The following is a 24,365-nucleotide window of genomic DNA, read 5'->3' as shown; positions in this document are numbered from 1 at the left end:
GCACCCTCACAGCAAAGAATTTCTTCCTAGTACCTAATCTGAATCTACCCTCTTTCAGTTTTAAGCCATCTTCTCTTGTCCTAGCACTACATGCTGCTATAAAAAGGCCCTCTGCAGCTCTCTTGTAGCCCCTTTAGGTACTGGAAGGTGCTCTGAGGTCTCCCTGGAGCCTCCCTGAACAGCCTCAACTCTCCCAGGCTTCCCTCACAGGAGAGGTGTTCCAGCCCTCTTAGCATTTTTGTGGCCCTTTATTCAGACAGATCCTGCATGGCACAGCAGCTGCACAGCTAATCTTGGCTCAAGTCCCAAAAGCAGTGGCCCACATCACACCTTGCCTCCTCCAGTGTAGACAGTCCCTGTGCTTGAGTGTTAGCACTTATTTCAGGTTCGTTTTTGCCATGATTTTTGACTATGTTATGATTATTTTTTAAGTGAATAAACTGGTTGTCACTTGAAAAGAGATCAAAAGGACCCAATTACAGCTGATATTCTTGATATTTCTTGAACCACACACAGAGAAACAGGGTTTAGGTTTCCAGTGCAACGTAATTTTCTTGGAAGTAAACTAAATATTTTGCTTCAGAGGTTCTCAGTGGATTTGTGTTCTCTCAGAGAGCAAACATCAGCTTCCCAAGTTGTATAACTGAGGCATGGGGAGTTCAGGTTTGCTTAATGTCAAACCTCGGTGCAACAGGGAAGCAAAGGTGCAATCCAGGGGTCCAGTCCCCTGTTTACTTTCTCTCATCTGTAGATATCTCTTCCTGCCATAATATGATACAACAACAAACATTTTTGTTTTTATAAAATACTTTGAAGTTGAACAGGCTACAACATATACAATAAGGCATCAGGACTGACTGCTCGAGAGTAAGAAAACTTTTGCAAATCTAGCAATGACTTTAAAAAGACTGATTCATGTAAAAAGAATTATCTCACCAAACATTTTGCAAGAATGATGATGTATTATCCCAAGGAAATTTTGAGGTGACTTTTAGAAATTACACTCAACCATGGAACAAAAGGAAGCAATTGAAATATTCGCTTCTGCTCAGATATTTTTAATAGAGGAAAGCTTGTTAAAAATAAACTGTAAAAAAGATTTGGGCGGAATCACAAATCATCTCATTAGCATTTGGGGCAAAAAAAAAAAGGCAAAGATGAAATATCAGCTTGAAAAGTCTTTTCTGCAGAGCCAATTTTCTCCTCCTTCCATCTGGTTTATCTGTATTCCAAAATTCTCATTTTCAAAGAAGTTTCTAAAATGGCAATTCCGGACTGTTTTTGTTCTTACTAAACAAAGCAATGTACACTCAATATAGAAATATAAAGAGGAATGCAATGAATTAGGCTTTTCTTTGTTTTGGGTCTTTTTTTTTTCTTCCTGACAGTTGATTTTTAAAGCCAAACCCAGGGTTTAAGAAGAAAAAAAAGGTAAAAACAACCATGGGGTTAAACCGAGTCTTTAGTTTCTGGTCAAACACAAATCAGTATCCAGTGACCCAATGAGGGCCAGAATCACAGATCAGACCTTGAGAGGAAGGGACATCCTCCTAGCACTTAAGAGACTGATACAGAAAAAGGAAATGTGGCAAATGAAGAAGAAACATATTAAGGGCAAATTGGAAATTCTGCTCTAAACAAGAATTTGAAATTTGCCCAATGCTACTTCTCAACAATTTGTAGACTCTGATTTGGAGAACAGCAGTAAAAAAGTGACACTTTCCTGTAAAGAAATTATTAGAAGAGTATAAAAATAGCACTACAAAGAAATATCTAGAATTTTAAAGGTAATATTCAAACTTTATTTTGCAGTTTATTAACTCTGAGCATAACTTTTTATAAAGAACATTAAAATGAAGGTTAAGAGAAACTTACCCCATAGACCAGTTCACCCACCATGCCATTCCATATCTTAGTCTCAGGGTCCCTAGCTCCATATTTCCCATCTCCAACAATTGACAGTTTGTACTTTATTCCAACATGTTTTGCTATTTCAGAAGCTAAGTCTACACAATATCCTTCATATCTCTCATTCCCTTCTAGTTGTTCATGGTTTTTCTTATACATTACATATGGTGATTCCTTTGAAACAAAAGTAAAGATCAAAAGTCTATGAATGTAAAATACAGTTGTAAACCACACAAAATGAGAGTTGTTATTATCCTTTATATTACTGGCAAGTATTTACAATATTTCCTGCTTTGGTACAGAAATTAGAAAGCCAGACTTCTGCAGTTTAAAAATCCTTGACTGATCCTGCAGCCACACATACTATTGATTGTAGTTCTAGTATGGAGCCAATGAAGACAGCAGGACTTTTAAACAAAGTTACACTTCTGTTTGCAGGATTAGGCCTGATTAGACAGTCTAACAGCATCACTGCAGTAATAATTCAGGTTTTAGTGTTTAAAGAGTGACATACAAAACACCTGTACCATCAACATCATTTCCTAAGGCCCCAATGGCCTAGACTGCAGTTCTAATGGAGATATTTTCAAAGCAGCCTAAGGGAATCTAGGCTAAAATCTTCAGGAGCACTTTTTGTCATTGAATTCCCTTAGCCTTCTTGGAAAATTCTAGCTGAAATGCTGCTTATATCTTGCTAAATCCATAGGAGTATAAAATACAATGCTTGAGGAAATAGCATAAAAGTGGCTCATGCTTAGCAGAATTGTAACATGCATAAAAGTCACAATGAATACTGTACAGAGCAGGCGTGTAGAGGCGTTGGGACTGACACAGGTGCTGCTGCTCGTGAGACACAGGAAGAGCTTTGCTCCTTTGGCATTGCACAGGTATAGGCTGCTTTCCCCCAGTGCTAGAGCAGTTCCAGGTCTCTACAGGCTTCATTGTGCCACCCTTACTCAGTCCACAGGGGTTGAGTTTACAGGAGCTGTACCTGAGTGAGGGGTGCAGAATTTGACCCTACAGCAGTAAGGCCAAATCCTGTGGTCATTTACACACATGCACAGTAACTTCACTTACATGAAGCATTTAATTGAGTTCAAGTGTCTGAGAAGCAGCAAAGTGAAATGGTGAGCTCAGTTGAGCTCCTCCTGTGAGAAAAGTTATGATACATATATAAGTTTGCAGGGTCAAGCCCTCAGATATCACTGGTTGATACTGAACTTTCCAGCCACTTGAAGTCACACAGTATTCAACATCTGCTTCCTGGCAAGGTGCCTGACACACCTCAAGAGCCTCGTGTCTTGTTTCCTAAACACAAACACACTAAGAACATAAAACTTACCAAGATAGTAGTGACTACTATAGTTCTGTTCTCCACAGATGAAGTGTCATTAGAGGGCAGCAGATCTAATGCTGGCACAAATCTTTCATATTCATTCCAATAACCAGCCTAGAAAGATGGAGATTATTACCTCATTACATACCTTTATAAGGACTCTAGTACCTCAACTTGTAAGAGGAACTCTCAAAACATGTGGCTTTGTAACATTTCTCATACACAGTTTCTGTCATTAAGGGACCACATTCATATTAAGTTAATTTCCTTAAAGAAACAATGTTCTCTACCCTAAGAGCAAATAAGCACAAGCCAAATCTAAGTGAAAATACATATTAAAATCTCCCTATTGCAATTCACATCATCGTGGTGCCTGTGGAATAAATTCCCATAGCATAAGAATATACAAACAAAAAAAAATAAACTGCACAGCATTCTGAGTAAAATTCTCCGGTTTTGTAATTTTTATCCATACCCTGCTGCAGTTTGGCCAGAGAACACAGCCCTGGCAGACCTGTCTGAGCTGGCTTTGAGCACGTGCACAGACGTTGTTTGCAATGCAGGCACAGTGGCTTTATCTGCAGCACAGGATACAAACCCCTCTGTGAGCATGAGGTGACTGTTTATCAGCTGGTGGTGCTGACCTTCGTGCTGCTGTGGCTGCAGCACTAGGCTATCACACTAGGTTTGATATTTCTGCACAACACAGAAGCAACACTGCTGGCTGCACTGTACACCTACCTGAGTGGCTGGGCCACATCCAGAGGTATTTCGTTATCAAACGTGCAGAAGTGTTTAAGGAGACTCAGTGATGACCAAACAGGTTAGGTGCCTATCTCCAGGTGAAATCAGGGGGTTTTAAGAAACTCAGCCATGCAGACTCCTCTCTCCGTACTTCTGTGACCCTTCTAGCTAATTACTTTTAAAAATCTGCCTTAAACTTCTTTTATAACATGGAACTAGGTGATCATCCCACTTAGGCTCTACACTTTAGAGAGATAAGAGACCGAGTAGAAAATTCGAACTAAAACCACACTCATTTTCTCTTAATTTCAGAAGGTTTCACTGGTTCCAGCTTTACTATGGCTCTAAAACATGACATGAATAGGGAAGAAAAGATGAAGAGGAATGTAGAAGATGGGGCTGAGCACAGGACCATGACAGCAGGTACTATGCTTGGCAGTGGAAAAGCTCCAGAGGGGTTTTAAAGGAGAAACTTGTGCCTGAAGTTGACATGGAAACCAATGAAGATATTAAGCAAGGCAACTGGCTTAGTCCAGGAACTGAACAGAACAAGGCTCCTGGGATAGGAAAGACTGCAAGAAAAGGGGGATTTCTCAGGGCTCTGTTACTACACTGCCTCTATGGTATTTTTGAGTTTCATTAGTTTCTTGGAATAAGATTTGTGAAGGTGTGAAATCTGGATGCATATCTTGAAACTCACCTTCCGTGACCCACCAGCTTTCATTTCATACACATCAATTGTGTAATTCATTCTCCGCCCATAGGTGTCGAACTGGATGTTCCCTGTCATTCCTTGAACTTGCACCTTAACAGAATAAACAGAAAAAACATTTTAATAAAAGATTCACTTTATTTTGTCCTCTTACATTTTGCAGGAACCCATGAGCTCTAGCCCAATTTTTATCTATACAAGAGACTTGTAGTGCTTTTGACACAATCAGTTAAATTCTTCAAAACAAAACCAATCCAAATTCTCTCAGCTCCAGCTGTACATATTTCTTAGTTAGTACTCTGCTGGTGACTCTCTGCCGCAGAGTGAGCTGTATTTAAGTGAAATTAGCCCTGCAGGTATGTTAAATGTAAGGAAGACTGATTCTGGCATGCTTGGTCACGCTGGGTTCACTGGGACAGCACAGAGCACCAGCAAGGCACAAGCAATAACTCAGTGCCATTAAACCCCTCACAATATGGTACAGAGCAATCTGCAGTATGGACCAGAATGACACCGCACATTCCAGGAAGTGCTTTATTTTAAGATAAGTCCCAGTGCAGGAGAAAGGAATGAATGTCTCCTCTGAATGAGCACAGTCAATTGTCTCTGCTGCTTATGGAATTCTGGTCTCAGTCAGGATGGATAGGCATGCAGACGGTAAGTCATTATCATTACCTACTAACATGAATCATCTAAAGGGGAAGTATAAAGTACTTAATTTTAAAGAAAAAGTATTTCTTATTTTCCTGTATGAAAGGATGAGGTGTTTTCACTCACATCACTTATCAACACCGACAAGCTGTCATCTCAGGGAGAAGAGGTAACAGTCTCAAATTCACCAGGGGTAAATTAGATTTAATATTTATCAAAAAAATGTAGAAGTTTCAGGAAAAGGTGATGTTAGACTAGTCAAAGGCAAACTGTTCAGGGCTGGTGATTGATCTGCTGTTCACAGTTTAGAGATGCTGGACAAGGCTACACAAAATATCCAAAATTCCATGGACCCTGAGTTATTCACTGAGCCAAATTCAGACTGACATATAAGGAGTGTGATTCTTTTTATCAGTAAGTGGATTTGAACCTCTCTTAAAATAGTTTATATCATTACAGGGGCTGGAAGAAAATGTGAGTTATTCCTATTAAGCTAGAAAGATGAATTGGACTTTGAAAACCAAATTTGACCCTAAGAGGTCTTACCAACCAAGGACTGAGCAAATGTATTCATAGGGTAGTTGACACATAAGCTGCACCCAGATGTGAGTTGCTGTGCCTGCTTTTGGCAGGAGGCTGCCTGGCTACCTTAGCACAGCAGTGACTGCGTGTCTCAGCAGAGCTTGTTAGACTGGCTCCATCCTGGTGCGCGTTGAGACGTGAGCTTTGTGCACTGGGCACCTTGGGACTTCAACTTTAATTTGTTTCTATCTTTGGTGCCAAAACTCAGCACTTTGCCAACCCTGGCTGCACCGAGGCAGGAAGGCTCACCAGGACTGAAGCATTTCTGGTAGCAGTGTGCAGAGGCAATCACAAATGGAGTGACTATTTCTAAGTGTCCAGATCTGCTCAGGTAAACTCTGCCCCTGATCTGATGTCCTAGAACCAGCTTCAGAAACAAGGACAGGCACAATTTGCAAGGCTGCAGGGAAGAAGATTCAAGTAATGCCTGTTTTCCTTTTGCCAGCAAGATGACTATAGTGTGACACTGAAACTTCTGCTGGTACAGGACAGATATTTCATGGGTACCTCAGAAAAAGATATTCTTATCTGAATTGATGCTACAGAATGGAGAGGAAACATTGTTAAATCAAAGGTTGTTTTTTTTTTCCTGAAGCAAAGATTCAAGATTGTTGTCTGAACAGAAGGAGAGAGGGTGATGGAACAGGAGGGGAACAAGAAGGTAGTGTGGGATGATCTTGGGTGGCTCTCATTGGAGGTGTATATAAACCTCACTTACATGATTTGAATAGCTAAAACAATACAAGGCAATTAGATAAAAGTCAAACTTCTGCATTTTTTGCCAATCATGACCTTGGCTTTTTATATCTTTTTAATATGCTTTTAAAAAAATTCTCCTAAATAAGACAGCCTCCTGTAGCAGTGTTGGCTTTCTCTGTTGACACGAGTATCTCGTACCTCATTCAGGAGTTTTATGTTTAGCTTGTAATTAAGTTCAAATGGACACTACAAATTCTCTAACAATGGTGAAGGCTGAATGTAGTTATTTCTCTTCAAAAGTGTATAATGGTACATTAGTGAATGTGCAGTTGGGACAAATTAGAAAGTGACAAAATGGCATAAAAAAAGAGCTCTGGCTTTTTTTCTGTGAGACTGAACCATTTCTCTCACTCTTAAATATAATCTGCTACATTAATCAACCAGTATGTTTGTCCTTACCATTTTCAGGGCTCTTTCTATATCAATTCCTTGGCTCCAGGGTACTGCAGGGTTAGCCAGACAGTCTCCAGCACTGCCTCTCCTGGAGACATCCACACGCTGCCTTCGGAGGTAGCGGAAAGCCTCTGCTATGACCAGGACTGCATCGTGGGTCAGTGCAGACGTGTACTGCAACCAATGCAAACAAAAGATGTGACAAACTACAACCTTAAAACTGTCCCAGGTCTGTCAGGTAAAGTCCTCCTCTTTGTTATAATACTCTTACCAGAATCATGCCTGCAAACCCATTTGCTTGCTTTCTGCCATTCAGCTGATGCTTTTTGTAGTTTAGCAATTCCACTTATTTCAATTGAAAAAAACCAAAAAATGCTTTCATTTTGTCTAGCATATAGCACCAAAATAACAAAACCAGTTTACAGTTGCATAAAATTTCAATTTAATTGGAAACTTGCTCATCTAAATGAGGTCACTACAGAAGTCTGGAATACCATGCTGGACCATACTGCCACCAAAGAAAAGTTCGTATTTGGGTTTTTGCTCGGAGTGTTGTTTTTTAACAAGACTGCCATGACTTTGAAGTGAAGTTAACATAAATCATTTGTTTGGATCACAATCCTGATTAGGTAGCATCTGTGGCAAGGAACAGATCAGATTAGTTTTCTCAGAAAACAGCTATACAGGCAAGTAATCACAAAACACACTTTAGGCACTACATTGCCTTGGGTAATTCCCCACCTACCTTTCCTCCACGGCAAATCTGCAGAGGGTGGTAAACTCTGTGTAGCAGCAGCTCTTGAGCAACATCCCCAGATACCTTAACTTACTTGTTCATGTTGCTGTCAACTTCATCCACTGCTTGTCATATGTATCTGGTGACACCTCCTGATGCTATAAATTTACTATCACCTATCAAATGCCATAGAGGTAGGGTTTTTTCACATTTTTTCCATACTTATGTGTTTGTCTAAAAGGTCCTCCCTACTAGAGTGGCCTGACCTTTGGATATGACATCCCTGGGTTTCACTGGCATTACAGAACATCTCTAACTTCAGGGTCTGTGTAGAGGAGACCCTCTGAGCATGTACCTATTGGAAGCAATCAAATGTGCTCCGTGTGTAAGATCAGATTTTAAACCTCTTGTAACTGACCCTTCATATCCCCACGTTGTAAGAGAATGAAGAAAAGAAGAATATAGAGGTATCTGCATGTACTGGTGCTCCTGCCCATCTTTTGGCAGTCTGTCGTACCACGGTTCTCCCTCCCAAGGAACCTGACACTGGAGTTCGTGCCAGAAGACTTGCTGCCCATACACAAGTTAGAAAGGCAGAAATCCAAGTTTCAACTGCTTGTTCAGGTTCTCTCTTTGTGGATAAGATTTATTATATTCAGAAGTTAATTCTATCCTGTAGGGCAGGATAGCAGAATTGGAGGTCTGCATTTCTTAAAACTGTGTATGATCTTATTGCAAGTTCTTCAGTTTGATATAAAGCCTTATGAGTTCTGCACAGAGTGAGGTGTGTCTGCATGTGCAGATCAAGAGAATTTTATCTGATAAAAAAGAGTGCAAAGGTAGGGCTGTGAAAAAGGTTGTACAGCAGACATTCTTACTGAGCTTTAAATGACAGGGGTTTATAAACTCTTTTTGGGTGTGTGTGGTGGTTCCTGCCTGCACAGGCATCCTCTGATCCTGCCCTCCTTTACCCCTCCCTGTGATGCTTTGCAATGATCACTCTCTCCTTTTTTTGAAAGCTAACAAAGGTTACACATCACAATCCACATGACAATACAGAACCAGACAGTATTTTTAAGGTATTTGTTCTCATATTAAAAAAAAATCTTGTAATAGCTGCCCAATCTAGCACTACATAAAACTTACACACTGATAATTTTTTCAGCAGACTGCGTCAATTGTCAGTAACCTTAATGCAGTCCCTTCCAAGTCATGCCAAGACAGCTATCTAATTTTCTACTTTATTTGAATTCTACTTATAAATGTATGAGCATGCAAAGAGAAAAAAGAGAGAAAGAAGGGAAAGGCTGATAAAATACAGCATAAATTAAACATCAGGGCTTTAATCTCTAGGCAATTTTATTTCCTAATCAAAAATACTGTACATCAATTTTTAAGTATGCTTTTTGTCTGATTGACAAATACTGTGCACATTTCTATAATGGCAGATACATTTGTGGAAAGGTAACGTAATCTTTGTGTTTGTACCATATACTTAAGATTCTTTTTTAAGGAGGGAGAATAATTATTCCCTCAAGGTAAATGTCTTTCAAGTGGAATAAAATTTTCTCAGGTTAACTTCATATATTTCAGAGCTTTTAAGATTAGTATGATACTTATCTTCATCTTCGCTTCTGCATCACTGCTAGGAGGCTTCAGAAAACAAGACTAGGTCCTAATCCACAGGCAACAATACACTAATCTGGGTTTTGTTTGCCTGGCACCTCTGTTTGCCTTTCTCTGCTTCCTCTGAAATGCCATCAAGGTTGTGGGATAAATATAATTTTCCTCCCTCGCAGAAATCACATGATCCCACGGATGGAAAAGTATCTCTTCGGATGGCACTGCCAGAAGCAGCAGAACCTCATAACTGGTTCCTATTCTGTCTGCAGTGCAGCCCAGCACTACCACCTACGCTGGTATCTCCCCATGAACGGGACTGGACTAGATTTTTCCTTCATATCTACTATTTTAGTGCTTTCCTGAATTTTGTCTTACTAACACCAAAACACGACTCCAGTTTATCAAAGTAATTTTGAATTCCAAATCTGTTCATCAGTTTACATGTGTCCCTCCCAGATCAAACAGGAAAGACATGAACTGTCTCAACACGGCTGTGGTTCTCAGGTTTGGCAGTCTGAGACAGTCTGTATATGTGATGTGGAGGACTGGACTTCTGGGAGTGACAGAATTTAAGGTCCTCTCATCAACCACCAAACCCAGTTTGTTTCATTCACCTATAGATACTGGTGAAAAAGAACAGGCCTCAGCAAGAGAATAAAGGAACATAATAGTAATATTAGCAATATGCAGTGGTTCTTGAAGATTTTATGATTTGCATGCCTGGAAAAACTATCCCTGATGCACTCCTTGACTGGACAGTGAATTGTATCCCCTTCTATTATAGAGATGCTGAGGCAGAAAAACATCTGGGTGAGAGAGTAACAAGTTGTGAGTTTCCTAATAAAAACTGCATTTACTTTACCCTATCTATGACAGTTTGGGTGAACCTGGGACTTTCATTCAAAAAAATTTGAAAATTTTTATTGGTTGAAGACATAATGGCCAGATGGTTTAAGGGCAGTGGGTTGGATGATGAGGGCAATTGCAGCAGTGACTAGAAGGTGGCAGTGGCTCCTCAGTGAATGCAGAGCTACTTCATTTTTCACCTGAAATTATCTATTACTATTAAAATCGACTAGTTACCCACACTTTGCATCTAAAATCTAACTTAACTAGCCCCTACACCCACCTCAAGATTAACTCAAGAAGCTCAAGTTAAAAGCTTTTATATCCACTGCGCAATAACAGGATCTGCAAGCCCAAGCCTTTGCCTCGAAGGGACTCCAACCATGGTGGGCACTTGTGTCTAACAGCCTCTGCCTTTCTTCTGGAAGGGCAGTGAATGTTTCCATATATTCTAATGAGGGATCGGTATCATACACATGCACATATCTGAGACAAACTCCCAAATAATCGCTGTCAGGTTAAAGTAAATACCTTTAATGGTGAGTTTTTGGCTTCAGGGAATTCCCTTTCATCAAGCCTCACCCAGCGCTGTAGAAATTGTTGAACCATTGGGTTTTCATTATTAACAATCTGGAATCCAGTAATGTTGGCACCTCCATGCATTACTCTCTCCAGAACAATGTCTGTGAAACCCTAGGAGGACGCATGAAGAAAACAAGAACCATTGTCATCCAAAGCCCCTTTTCTTTGGCTCAGTTTTACCTGCTATAAGTGCAGCACAAATGAAATGGATTAATATCCCTCTTGTTAGCTGAAAATACTCTACCAAGGAGACAACTACTATCACAATTGGAACTGTGATAGTGGCATGAAATAGAACTTAAAACACCTTCTTGTTCTTGGCAATAGAAAACTGCCCTGTTGGATTGTGGCAATGTGGTACGTAATGTTTGCCAGTCAAAAAGAAAACAGTGGGGAAACTTGAAGTACTATTTCCTCTTTTGTCCTCGCCATGGTGAAAAGCTGTCAAAGACCTCAAAATCCATTTGTACAGCAAAGTGCAAATAAAGGTTCAGTGCTGGGAGCAGAAAACCACTTGACACTCAACTGTTCTGTGGAGGCAAAGCACACACCCCTTGCCAGGCAGTTCTCCATCACATCACTTAGCATCTCCCTTACAAACAGAACAGGATGATTCTCTCCCACTCTGTTGTTATTTATACCTGAGGCAGTAAATTGGAGTCTCTTTGATTAGTTGACTTGATTGCAGTCATGTTTATCTGAATGTCAATGGTTACACATGCTAAAAGGCAACGCAGAATAAAAACCTCTGTATTTCTATCCACATGCTAATCAGTGAGATCATGACTGGTTCTTATAAAGTAAAATGACACATCTTAAAGTCAGACAGTACTTATATTAAATAAGGGTAATTTAACATTTGTCTTTTCTGCTTTAATCACACCAAAACAGGGATACAGAGAATCTTTGAGTAAGTCATATTGCTAACTAGAAAGTGTGAGTATTGGAAAAACATTTTTTCACTCACAGTAGACACAGAACCCAAAAATGAGTCTTCCTGCAGGATTAATTACAATACAACACTTTTTGTAAGAAACTTAAACAGATGGTGTTTCAAAGGCATTATAGATGTCCCTGAAAGTCAATCCTACAATCCAGAAGAAGCTCTGATACAGATAAAAATATACTGCCTCTTCCAGGTAGGTCAGCACATACAACGGCACAACCCCACACTCTCAAACACAAAAGAAGAGCTAAACAGCCTGGCTGGTTTACTAAATGGAATAGCTCTCATTTGCAGCTTTTTACCACTTACACACTAATATGTTACAATTATTTTTCTTGGAGCGCTTAAATTTAAAGTATGTTACACAGAAGGTTATAGTCACAAGCACCTAATTTATGAGGATAGAAATTAGTGGAAAACACATGATTAAATTATTATTTAAAAATTAGTAGAGGATATGAGATTCTCAGACAAAAGAAAGACCATAACTGAGTACCAATGAAATACCAGTTCTAATATTTACTGAAGTAATTTCTCAAAATCCAAGAACTCATTCATGCATTTCCACTTCCTGACTGAAGTCGCCACAACCTGAACAGAATATATAACTCCCTAAAACATGGCAATACTCGTCATGAAGAAAAGTTCTTACCAGGTTAGCTAACATGTAGTGATAGCCTCTGGAATGTTTGCCAAGGATTACAACCTGTGCAAAGAGAAAAACTGCATATTATTCAGTTGTAAGAACATTACTCTCAACTAGTGGAAAACAGAAAAATGAACATTCTGGTAGTATTCTATGCTCAATCCACAGGCAGCACAAGTATTACAAATCTGTGCATTACAGACATGATGTCATTTCTGTTTTTCAAACACATCAGCAGAGCAAAGAGTGACTCACAAGGCTGAGGAGACTTTGCTTGCAGAGATGACCTGACCTGGCAAACTCACTTTTGCGATCGCAGTGTCTTCCCTGCTGACCAGGTTAATTTTACTTACCAGTTGAAGTATTTCTGAAATGAGGTAGTACTATATCCACCCACTCACTAAGCGCCTGAATACCTTGTTCCTCCGTTGTGGAGTCTATGAAAGGAGGAGGACACAGCTCAGTCACTCACTGTGGTTATTGAACTACCAGCACAGCAGGGCTGGGTAGGCTCCAGGTTGCAGAGAGAGCTTCCTGCCATGACAACCCTGGACAAGCCTTGTCATACATGAATACTTAAATTCTCAAAGTTATAAGCAGTGACCTTCATTGCCTTTTGACAGCTTTCAAAAGGCCTGAAAACTTGTCACTTCCACTGCATCTAAATGGACACATCTGACCTTACATGTTTTGTCAAAATTTCTACTAAATGTTATGTTGCACATTCCACTAAACAACAGCTCCTGCCCTCCCTGACCCCACTTGGACATCTCTCTGTACAAACAGGGTCATTAAATGGAATTGCTAAGAGACAAAGAGACAGCAGGATGAACTGAGCAGGTGGATTCTGTAAGGGTCACGGGGAAGACTGGAGGCAGCCCTGTCTGGCAAGCCTGAACTCTGCCAGCCTGTGTGCTCGTTCCCACTGTAGGAAGACTGGTTTTTCGCACGAAGAAGGAAAACACACATATGCCATGTCTGTGCAGCTGGCTGCTGCTTCTCCAGCAATCCCTCTGTGCACACCCATGTCCCTGCACTTAGCACTGTGCCTTCAGGTGAATCTCAGTAATGTCCATCCAGTCCCACAGACATGAGGTGGAACAACAACCAGCAGTAAGAATTTAACTTAAAATTGTGGTGATTCTGTGTGTGTCAGGATATAATCTATCCAGAATTGCTGGGTTAAAAATAGTGAATATAATGCTGGTGATACACACTGACTGTATCCTAAGAACAGATCAAGTGAACAGATGATGCTTTTTGATGGAGAATCATCTGAAGGTCTACACACTCCATACAAACACACTTCTCCATCGTCACAGAAACACACTCCAAAGGCCATACTTTATAAGACATCTTTTCAACATGACCACTTATGTCTTTGCTAAAAACAGATGACATTTGAGTCACTGACTTTAGATATATGGCTGAGCCTGTTCAAGTTCTTGATTAAATTATTAAGTTCCCAATTGCCTCTTTGGGTAGCCTTGTCCTTAATAGATGCCATTTCTTTTAAATTCACATTTAATTCTGTAGGAATTTGCATACTTCCAGCAGTCTGAAAATAAATTGCTGTTCAGGTTCTCTAGAGAACTGTATGTACACTCTGTTGGTAGAAAGCATCTGCTTTCCTACACTCACATTTGTTTTCTATGGAAATGTGCAGGCTTCCTCCAGATCATCTGGTGTGCGTGCTATTTGCATACTGAATTCTCTATGTTTTAATTTCACCTTAAAGGCAGGTTAGAGACAAGGAACTTATTTAAGAACAACAATACTCTTTGTGGTTTTAACCTTAACAACAAATAAGAAAGCTTTTACATTTATACACAGAAATGTGTTTATTTAAGAGAAAAATACCACCACAAATAAGTCAGAGGTTGTAAGAAAAACATCTACGGAGCTGCTATGGGCATCAGGAGCAATAATACAAATAAGAAACCTAGTACTCATTAGCATAAATGAGACTCAACTTCCATCTCATCTGTTGTCAAGTCTTCAAGATGACCAGAAACAATTCTGTTCAGTCCCTTAGAGAGGTTCAATGTACTACAGTCAAGCTTTAATTCATAAAGCATCTTTTAGAAGTGACTTGCCAGCATTTCTACTCTCACATAACAAACACTAACTGTGTTAGTTGGTAACTATTGAACTGGATCTTAACAGTGTCTTTAAAATTCACTACACTCTACACTGCTGTCCTAAATCTTAACAAGCACAACTACTGTTCTCCTCCCTCTCTTTCCACCCTCTACGAACTGCCCAGCATGTCAAAGGGAGCTGCTGGATTAGTGAGCCCAGCAGAAACAATCACAGACATGTGTTACTCCCAAGGGAGTGCAGGGACGGATAAAGCTTTTTTATGAAGAAGGAAAACAGGAGTATAACAAATAAATCTCATCAACTGGTGATATATTGTGAAGCTTATATAGAAAGTGGGATATTGAATAGTGGTGGTGAATAGAAAGCCAGGATTACAGGGCAAGGATTTCACAGACTACATGTCTTTCCTAAGTTTGACTTCCGAGACTTAATATTGCTTTCACCTTGACTGAAAGAAAAGCTTAAAAGATTTTACACTGAACAAAGGAGCAAGGAAAAAAATGGCTGGAAACCATCATGAATAATTCAGATTTCTGATCCCACATAATTCTTGCTTTGTAGATAAAAAGATCATAATGTCAAGTTTGATATAGAATCAAATACAAGTTTGTATATTTACTTAACTCTTCGGATATTTCCAATTAATTAAGAGAACGTCTAGAGGGAATGTAATTAAAATACATCTGTTTTCAAAATAAAAATAGAATCTGCTGGCCAACACCAGGCTTACTCAAAGTGCAGCCCTAAATGCCAGATTGAGAAATTAAGTCATCATTGCCAATTTTACTTTTTCATTGGTCTGGGTAAATTATCAAGCATAAAGACAATCAGGTTTCCACTGCAACAGTCATCATTACAATAAATAGGCAACTATAAATGTTTGCCTTAGTTTTTACATTTTGCTTAGTTTTGGAAGATAGCACTTTAGGTATTATCTGGCTAATATTAAATTGGTATGAACCACTGTGATATTTCTAAAGCAATAATAAAAATTCTTTCATGATGTATTTCAAAGACTACACAACACTTAAGAGCAAGGACAGCGAAGAGGAAGCAAAATAACTAATATTTACATCACAATTGCTATATTACCTTTTGACTTATTTCCTAGTCAAATTACAAGCACATGTAGTTCCTGGTTTAGAACATGGATCTGGTTTTTTGGCCATGAAAAAGAAATACTGATTAAGGATGAAGGGAACATTACAAGGAGACTGGTGAACTCTTAGATGAAAAGTCAAGGCAAGGAAAGCCAAGGCAATTGCTTTAAACATGAGTAGAGATGGAGACAGATCCAGGAGTTTCACTGGATTATTTCTCCAAGGACTTGATGATGAACTAGGATGATAACAAAGTGTGTTGGTGAGCAATAGTAGCAGACCATAGGCAAGGAAAGAAAGAACTAATGAAAAACAAGACTCTGTAGACTCAAAAGAAATCAAGAAATGAAAGAACAGTGCAAGCCTGGTGGGTAGGACTGAGAAGTCCTAGCTTGTCTTTTAAAAGTATCAATGGTTTGTTTGATTAATGAAATTTTTCTTTTATGGATGGAGGAAATCTCAGAACATGTGAGGCTGGCAGAGGTCTCTAAGAATTGTCTGTTCCAGCCCAATAACTTAAAGCAGGGGTAGCTAGTGCAGGTTGCTCAGGACCATGTCAGGGCTGAATATCCCTAAGATTTGGGATGCCTGTTTCAGTGTCTGACCACCCTCACAGTAAAATTGATTCTTCTAATGTTCCCATAGAATTTCCCGCATTTCAGTTTGTGTCCTTGTCTCTGGTCTTATCACTGGGCATCACTGAGAACTCAGTGAAACTCTCTGAGAAGAATCTGGCTCAAACTTCTTCATTCCACCCCATTAGATATTTGCAGACAACATTTGCTCTTGAGCTTTCTCCTCTCCAGGCCAAGTTCTCTCAGCCTTTCTTTGTACATCAGATGTTCCAGTCCCTTACTGGTTATAGGGTCCCTTCCCTGGATTATTCCAGGATGCCCATGTCTTTCCTATACTGCGAGCCCAGAACTGTACACGGCACTTCAGACGCAGCCTCACCCCTGCAGAGTAGAGGGGAAGGGTCACCTCTATTGACCTGCTGACCATGCTAATCCAATGCAGTCCAGGATGCTGCTGGCCTTCTTTGCTGTGACACTGCAGTACTGGCTTGTGGTCAACTTGACAGCCAGGACCCCAAGATTCTTCTCTGCAGAGCTGCTTTCCAGCCAGGAAGCCTCTGTCCAGTCTGTACTGGGCCATGGAGGAGTTCTCCCCAGGTGTGGAGCTTTGCATTGCCCTTTGCTGAACTCTATGAAGTTCCTCTCTGTCCACTTCATCGGGCTGTCAAGGCATTGTAGCATGACTACCTGGTGTACCACACTCCTCCTAATTCCGTGTCATCTGCCAGCTTGCTGAGACTGCACTCCATCCCACAACCTTCAGATCACTTACAGATGTTAAACAGTATCAGCCCCAGCACCCTTAGGGTACTCCAAATAGTAACCAACCTCCCGCTGGCCTCTGTGTTGCTGATCACAACCCTGTAAGTCCAGCATTCCACTCACTTTCAAATGCACCTTCCTGCCTCTGAAGGCTTCGATTTTAAAGTCACTGAAAAATACAAGCTAAGAGGATATGCTTGCACTTTTACTGAGAGAAACAGCTATCATGACTTTAGCAGCAGTGAAAGGAAAACTACATGTCCAATTAATACCTGTTAGAAACTCTTTACTTCATTTGAATCCACTGCCATCTGGTCAGTTTAGTCTGTATAATCAAAGTTATTAATCATCCCTTATGTACAACTCAAACCCTTGATATTTTATGAGTGCATTAGATCTTTCCATAACATACTGATGCTGACAGGCAGTATTGCCACAAAGAAAGTCTGGAGATTTTTACTGTGCTTTTCATACCTGACAAGTGGCAGAAATATGCCACTTGAATGGAATGACAGGCAGCAATCTGACCTGCTGTAATGTGTCTTTCCATTTCGACCCTATCTGGGAACAACAAGGCAATGTAACTCTAGAGTTCATTTTTCCTAGGTCTTAAAAAGACAGTAGTAAGAAAAATGACATTTCCTACAGCTCAGAGTAAAAAAAATGTATTTTGTTGTCTCTGTTGAGGTTATTTGTGCATTATTTTGGGTTCCATTGTTGCAAAAATCCCACATTAAAAAAAAATCTACTGATTTTTAAGTATACGTGCACATTTGAGCAACTGTCTGGCAAGCCCAAACTGCTGTGGAGCACACGGCCTTCACACCTGGGCATCAGGGCAGCTGTTTTCTAGCTTTAGATAGGAGTAGGATAAACAGCAGGAGAATAAAATTACAGTTCACCTGAAATGGGAATAGGGTTTTCCTCATCTAACCAGATGCCACAGAAAAAATAAGATCCATTGTAACCTGAGTAGTTCAATTTTACCGTAAGCTTGCAGAGTCCACTTGCCGGTTTTCCAATTTACACACAAACTCCTGAGGAAAGAGCAAATTCCCTTTGAGGATTATAAACACTAGACAAAGTTCAATCTTCCCTCAGTAAATAAAAAAAAAGCTTTTTGGGGGGGTCATGATTTTGTCTCTTTCTATCACACCAACAACACGAACACCAATATTTGAGGCTCCAAAGAAACCACAATCTTGTGGTGGCAAAAGATATGTCCAGCTAGTGATGGTCTGTCACCGCCAAACAAGTGACACCTGTCCTGCCTTTAATTCCACAGAGACAAAAGCATTTCCATGTTCAGCAGAACCAGCTTTCCTCACACAAAGCATCAAAATTTCATGACTGTAATTGTAGTGCAAACCCAGGGAAGGCGATTTATTCCTTCACTTAGTATTAATGGGATGGGAATCTGGCCACCAGGGATGGTGGTGCTGTAAAAGATGCAGTAAACAATGATTTCATTTATATGAAGAATGAGTACTATATTAAATTTGAGTTAAATATTAAATGAAGAATGTATTAAATATTAAAATGAAGATTCCACACACATATTATTTGTTGCTGATAAAAATAACTACATAGCTAGTTGAGATTAATTCATCAACAGTTCAGAGTCTTCATGCCCTTTAGGGAATGTCACAAATCCATACATGGTCCCAAGTGGTGTATTTTGTATTTCTGCGCAGTATATGGACCCAAGGATTTTACTTCCACGCACCTGCCACCGTATACATTTGTGACTACACCTCATAACCCAAATCTCACTTCTCTCTATAGAACAGTATAAAGAACATTTGTTTGGGCTTATAAAACATTCTTCAAACAGCTTTTGGCTGTTCTGCAATGTACCTCTCGTGGGAGACACCCTCCTAGAGATCCGGAATCTCCTGGAAAAAGGAGACAAAAATGTGCACGGAGGAAGCAAGGATATGAGATGCCTCTGCAGCATTTCATTAGAGTTTTTCCCCCTCTGGGGGGAAAAAGCTTCTTGTGCTCTTCCCTCTCTTGTCTCTCTCCTTGATGATAGTCACATCAAGAGTGAAATTCTGCTTTTTAGGCCATCTCCAGATAGATGATGGTTGTGCATGTTAGTCCTTGGAGAGCAATTAAATGAAACATCTGAAAGCTGTATTGTGCTTCCTTCTCCCTCCATATGGCTAAACCTTCTTTTCCCATAACTAATCTGACATTTGCTGATTGAAGATTCTGTAGTGAAATACGCATTTAATTTGTGAATAAAAGGTTACATTAGAAATAACTTCAGAAAAACACCACAAACTGCAACATCAGTTCTGAGGGCATGATACTTTCTCCTAATTTCTTTCACTGCGATGACAAAATTGTCTGTGAATTTTCTGCACCCTGAAAAGAAAATTTCCTAAATTCCTTTTCCTTGATGTGACTTAGTAATATTGCCAGATTAACTAACCTGTTGGCACAATTATTGTTAAAAGGACATATCCTACTGCAAAACATCAGACCCTGGAGGACACGGAGATGAAGAGTTTTATGACTCCTGTTAACTAATGTTCGTAATCACAGCTATTTACTCCTTAAGCAGAACAAAATTTCTTAAACAAACTTTTCTTTCTATCACAATTTCTTCATTTAGACAGATGAGAACAGTGTTATATCTCCCAGGATTGCATCTCTCCTCACAAGCAACGTCCTTCAATACAAAGACCTTCATGTCAAAAACAATCAAAACTTAAGCTATTCTTTATCACTTGAAGCTATTTCACAAAAAACAAGATGAGATATGAGGGGCTGCTACAACCATGACAAAAATTCTTTGTAGCCTATGAAAAGGATACTCGAAATTGCTGAGACCTTTGCCCCTTAGTTTGCTAAGATATTCTCAAGAGAAAGCACTTGTTCCCAGACAGCTTCCTTGAAGAGATGTGTTGTAGAAATTCTCTATTAGTGAATTCTTTAGCTTCTTGAGTAAGAGCAATAAGCTGAAAATCCAGTTGTGTTCTGGAGGAATTTTTGCAGCTTATTTATAGGAAGCAAATATTTTAATTGTCTACACAGTTCTAGTATATTCTTTGGGAAATACACTCCATTGAAAAATAATAGAGTGATCCAAGTTATATCTGAGGTAATTTCACAGAAGTTCTGGTACTTTCTCAAGTCTCTGTAAAATCTGAAGTTCTTCTGAAATGTAAATTCCACCTAAAATTTCACATGGAGGCTTCAGATCTCATAGAAATCACAGAAAGGTTGTTTTCCCCAGCAACATTCATGATCAAATTTCTTTCAATCCAACCAGCTCCAATTCCATGTAACACGGTCCTACCACAATAACATCCTCATTTCCTACTTCACATACACTCTCCCTCCTTGCTTCTCAGCTGTTGTGGATGCTCTCACTGTAGACCTACAAGTCCATCTCAGGTGTATCAAAATCAGCACTACAAGAACTGACTGCCAGCCTGGCATGCCTTCACCAAGTTTCATAACACCTAAAGCCACTTCCACAAAGACTGTTAATAACAGTAGTTTTACATTTATTGTTAGTTTCCAAACCTTCTGCAGGAGTCATGACTGCTTCATCACCGTCACACAGTTTGATGGTGTATCAACATCATTAACAAGTGAATCTTTACTGACCTTTGCCTCGTGTGCCCAATCCCCGTGACACAAGACATATCCAACTGTCCCTTTTGGCTTTCAATACCATGAAACTGTACTTTGAACATTCCTAAGAGCACACCCTTCCATCACAGACAAACATAAAAAATGTAAATTTCTTCTTTTCATATCCCACAGGGTACACAAAACTTCTCATCAGGGCTGCTCAGAATATGGAAGGATGTGTATCAACGGGGGCACAGGGGAAGACGTTAGGTAAACTGAGTCATATGTTATAATTTTAAAAAAAAACATATTTCCCACTTTCTCCATACTTCCCAGCAGCATGTCAGAGTAAAATCCCAGTATTATTCCCTGGAATCGAACAAGAGTCCTTGGAAAAAGAATGCTGCTTATATAAACCATTACTGCATGTCAGGATCACTTCAAACTATTACTTGGATATAACCCAGAAGTGTCGCAGTAATTCAGTCCCAATGCTCACATGAGACTCTTTTGGAAGGGGTTTTGTACTGCAGAGCACTGCCTTCAAGCAGACCAAAAATACTGAATAGTGGCCATTCTTTTTTTTTTTCCTTTTAAGCATTTCCTTTCCTTTTCAAATGCCCTCCGAAATTAAAAAAAAAAACTCCGTGCAACCTCCTCTAGGAAAAACAAGGCTACATCTTCTTATAATTTTTCTTATAAATGGCATTTTACTGTGTCTGGAATTTCACTCAATTTGGTGTTTTCAATGCTTTGAAGGAATCTGAAAGGTTTATTCTGCTTCACTATAAACAGCAATCTGCAATATTCCTCATAGAACTTGGTACATAAACCATAAACTGAAAAAGAGAGTTAATTTATTTTTACTAGATTTAGTTTAAGCAGCAAGGGAGGTTGTTTTACTCATATGAGATAATAAAGTTACAGCAATATTTTTCTTCTCTGATTCTTTACAGAAGATACTTGGAGTATTTTTAAGGGTCTATATATATAGTTGATAATTTCATTTATTATATGTTTTGGAAGAATGAGCTTCCAGTAGTACATACACCATTATACATGCACATGTGACAATAATAAACTTAATTTAGTAACCTGGGCTTTACTTAAGCCTGGAACATTAACTTTCTTTAAAATTGTTATGCTGTTTTCCATCTTACTGGATGGATACTGTGGGATAAGTTTGTATTTGAGTAGAGTTAATGACTTACAGGGCCTGATTCTTTGGGAATTTAGCCCTGGTGGCTTGACTCTGATCCTCAGAGGCCAGTGGAATTTCACATGTAAGAGGGTGGGACAAGAGGCAGGAATCCCTTATGAATGTATAATCACAAACAGTGAGAGATGTAGTTTGCCATAGAATGAATGGCCTGATCCAAACCCATCTGTACCCCAGAGCAAACGCACCACAGCTCTGATCACACCTCTGGACCTCATGCTTAGACTTCTGCCTGCAAGACTGTAGTTATGAACTGCCAGGGTCTTATATACTGCACCACCAACCAGCAGCTGAGCTAAAAGAGCCCGGGGGGGTGGCTCTCAGGCTGGAAGTCTTGCTCTTAGAACTGCAGTGTAACAGCACTCTACAAAACACACTTGGGAACACCTTGGTGCATGAAGGACCCTAAAAACCTTTCTGGTTCTCTTCCTTCCCCTGATACATGATTCATATCACACTGAAGCCATTAATCCCAGTTTAGTCAGCTGTGAAAAAAAGCCATACACTCTTGTGCAGCTTTTCTTTTACTGAGTTGGGACTTCTTCCCTTGTAAATGAACTGATGAGACACCAGAACTATCGCGCTGTCTCTGGTGATGTACAACGCCTGTTTGCACAGTGGTATTGTGCTATTACTATTCATTTTGATAGTGTGTTTCCTTCCTCTCCCTGCAGTTGGTTCATCTGAATTGTCGCCAAGATGGTTGGTTGCCTTGGAAACTAATTAAGGAAAGCCTTTGGTTAGAAGCAGAGTTTCAAGCATTAAACTATTTGAGAGACAGATGCAGAAATTAAGGTAATGTCTGCTAAGATGAAAGGGTTTATCCTTTATACGGAGAAGAAAGAACCACATTAAATGCCAGAGCTGAAACAAAGCAACTTCTGTACAACACTGTTTTTTAAAACATGGAAGAGATGAGTGAGCGAGGGATTTCAGAATCAGCCAGGGGCTTAGAAGAGGTGACAAAGATTCCCAGAGCTATTAGGGACGCAGAGATGGACAAATAGAGTGGGGCAAAAAATTCAGCAGATCATATGTTAAGTAAATTCTAGTCAGGTATACCTTTCTCTCAAATACTCTGTGTCTTTAAAAGCCTTCTTGGGAATGTTGTTTTTGAACAATACCTGTTACAGCTAATGAAAGACCAAATCCTCTCCCCCCAGTCCAGGTATGGCGTGAGAAGCATCAGTGTGTACATCTGCTTCCAAAGCACATCAAACATGAGAGTGAGAGGCTTCTGATAATGGCCCTCAGGCTCAACTTTTCTCCCAAGACTGTCAACATGGGTAACAATTAGTGCCAGCTGCAGGAGCAGCTCTGGCAGTGTGGACACAGCCTAAATAATGAGTGGGACCCTCAGAGCTCTTGCTCAGGGCAAACATTCTGTGCACAGAAAAGCTGCAAAGAACAGTGAACTGTGTGGCAAATTGTGCTTTTTACAGCTACCTATTAACTGAAGTTCAAGGCAAATATAATCTCTTTATAAGCACACCAGCATCAATTTAAATATTGTCTCCAGGATAATGTTCAGGATAATGGTTGACTCTCTACTTGGAGCAGTGTAACTCTGCAGAGATTTCAGTTCTCTGTACGTTTAATGGCAATGCAGAGGCCACCACATAAATATCACTGCAACTGCATAACTGCATACTACAAATGTTGTGGTAAAAATATGCAAAACATTAAAAGCAGATGCATGTGTGCATTGATGTGTGCATTTATATCCCATGAATTATCATAAAACATAAAATGAGTAATTGCTACTATCACAGAAAAATAAAAACTCTAATGGTGACTTCAGGTTCATATGCCTCTGGCACAAGAAACCAGAGTAGCTTGGCGGTAATCTTCTACATACAGCAGTGTCCACATTTACAGTGAGACATTTTCTGTATTAATTGTTATTATTACTGATCAGATACATTTAAAACGGTGCTTTAATGTCTTTTGAACGCTTTTAAGCTTTGTGTGCCATTACCTCAGTCATTCTGCAGGATGACTAACACTCTGTTCAAATCCTGTCATTTGGAATCTGCCTTGCTTTATGACACCTGGATGATGATTTTGGAGAAATATTTCTATTTACCAGCTAGATATTCTCTCATCAGGTATGTGTGGAATGTGCTATATGTGGGGCAGATTAACCCAAGATGTTACTTTTCTCTGCTTTAGCAATCCATCTCCTGCCCTTTATGAGTTTCACAGCTGACAGAAGCAGGCCCTCCAAGGCAGATACAGCTGCTGTCGCTTTTGACATATACCCATTTTTTACTTACCCTTCTGCTGTTACGGTCCTGAGGGTGACCGACCTAAGTAATTCCTCTTTCCTCCCCACATGCCCATATGGACTTGTGAGCTGTTCAAACTCTCTGGATGTGAAGGGAAAGAAGTGACCTTTCATTCTGCTTTATATCCTTGTTTCAGCAATACTCATGGGTACCTAAAGAAAAAATGTCCTAAATTTTAAGTTTCTAGTTCATTGGAAATGTAAAAATGAACTGTACCAGTTTCAGAGTGATGTTACACAACTCTACACATAGCAGATACTCTCTTG

General features: G+C 39.7%; 1 protein-coding gene across 4 annotated transcripts in view; it reads right to left on the bottom strand.

Moving 5' to 3' along the window:
• GRIA3 (glutamate ionotropic receptor AMPA type subunit 3) overlaps positions 1–24,365 on the bottom strand; it is a 146,081-nt gene that overhangs the window by 52,614 nt on the left and 69,102 nt on the right. For all 4 annotated transcript variants that reach the window (XR_011699060.1, XM_071569624.1, XM_071569623.1 and 1 more), the window contains exons 5-10: positions 12,471–12,524; positions 10,822–10,983; positions 7,092–7,259; positions 4,689–4,793; positions 3,251–3,358; positions 1,876–2,082 (exon numbers count right to left, since the gene is read on the bottom strand). Coding sequence is in view for 3 of the 4 variants with exons in the window: in XM_071569624.1 (XP_071425725.1) it covers positions 1,876–2,082; positions 3,251–3,358; positions 4,689–4,793; positions 7,092–7,259; positions 10,822–10,983; positions 12,471–12,524 (804 nt within the window). In the remaining variant the exon portion in view is untranslated. The remainder of the gene's footprint in view (positions 1–1,875; positions 2,083–3,250; positions 3,359–4,688; positions 4,794–7,091; positions 7,260–10,821; positions 10,984–12,470; positions 12,525–24,365) is intronic.

The sequence above is a fragment of the Pithys albifrons genome, chromosome 14 (assembly GCF_047495875.1).
Source record: "Pithys albifrons albifrons isolate INPA30051 chromosome 14, PitAlb_v1, whole genome shotgun sequence".
Lineage (NCBI taxonomy): Eukaryota > Metazoa > Chordata > Aves > Passeriformes > Thamnophilidae > Pithys > Pithys albifrons.
This window is presented reverse-complemented; position numbering and strand designations above follow the sequence as displayed.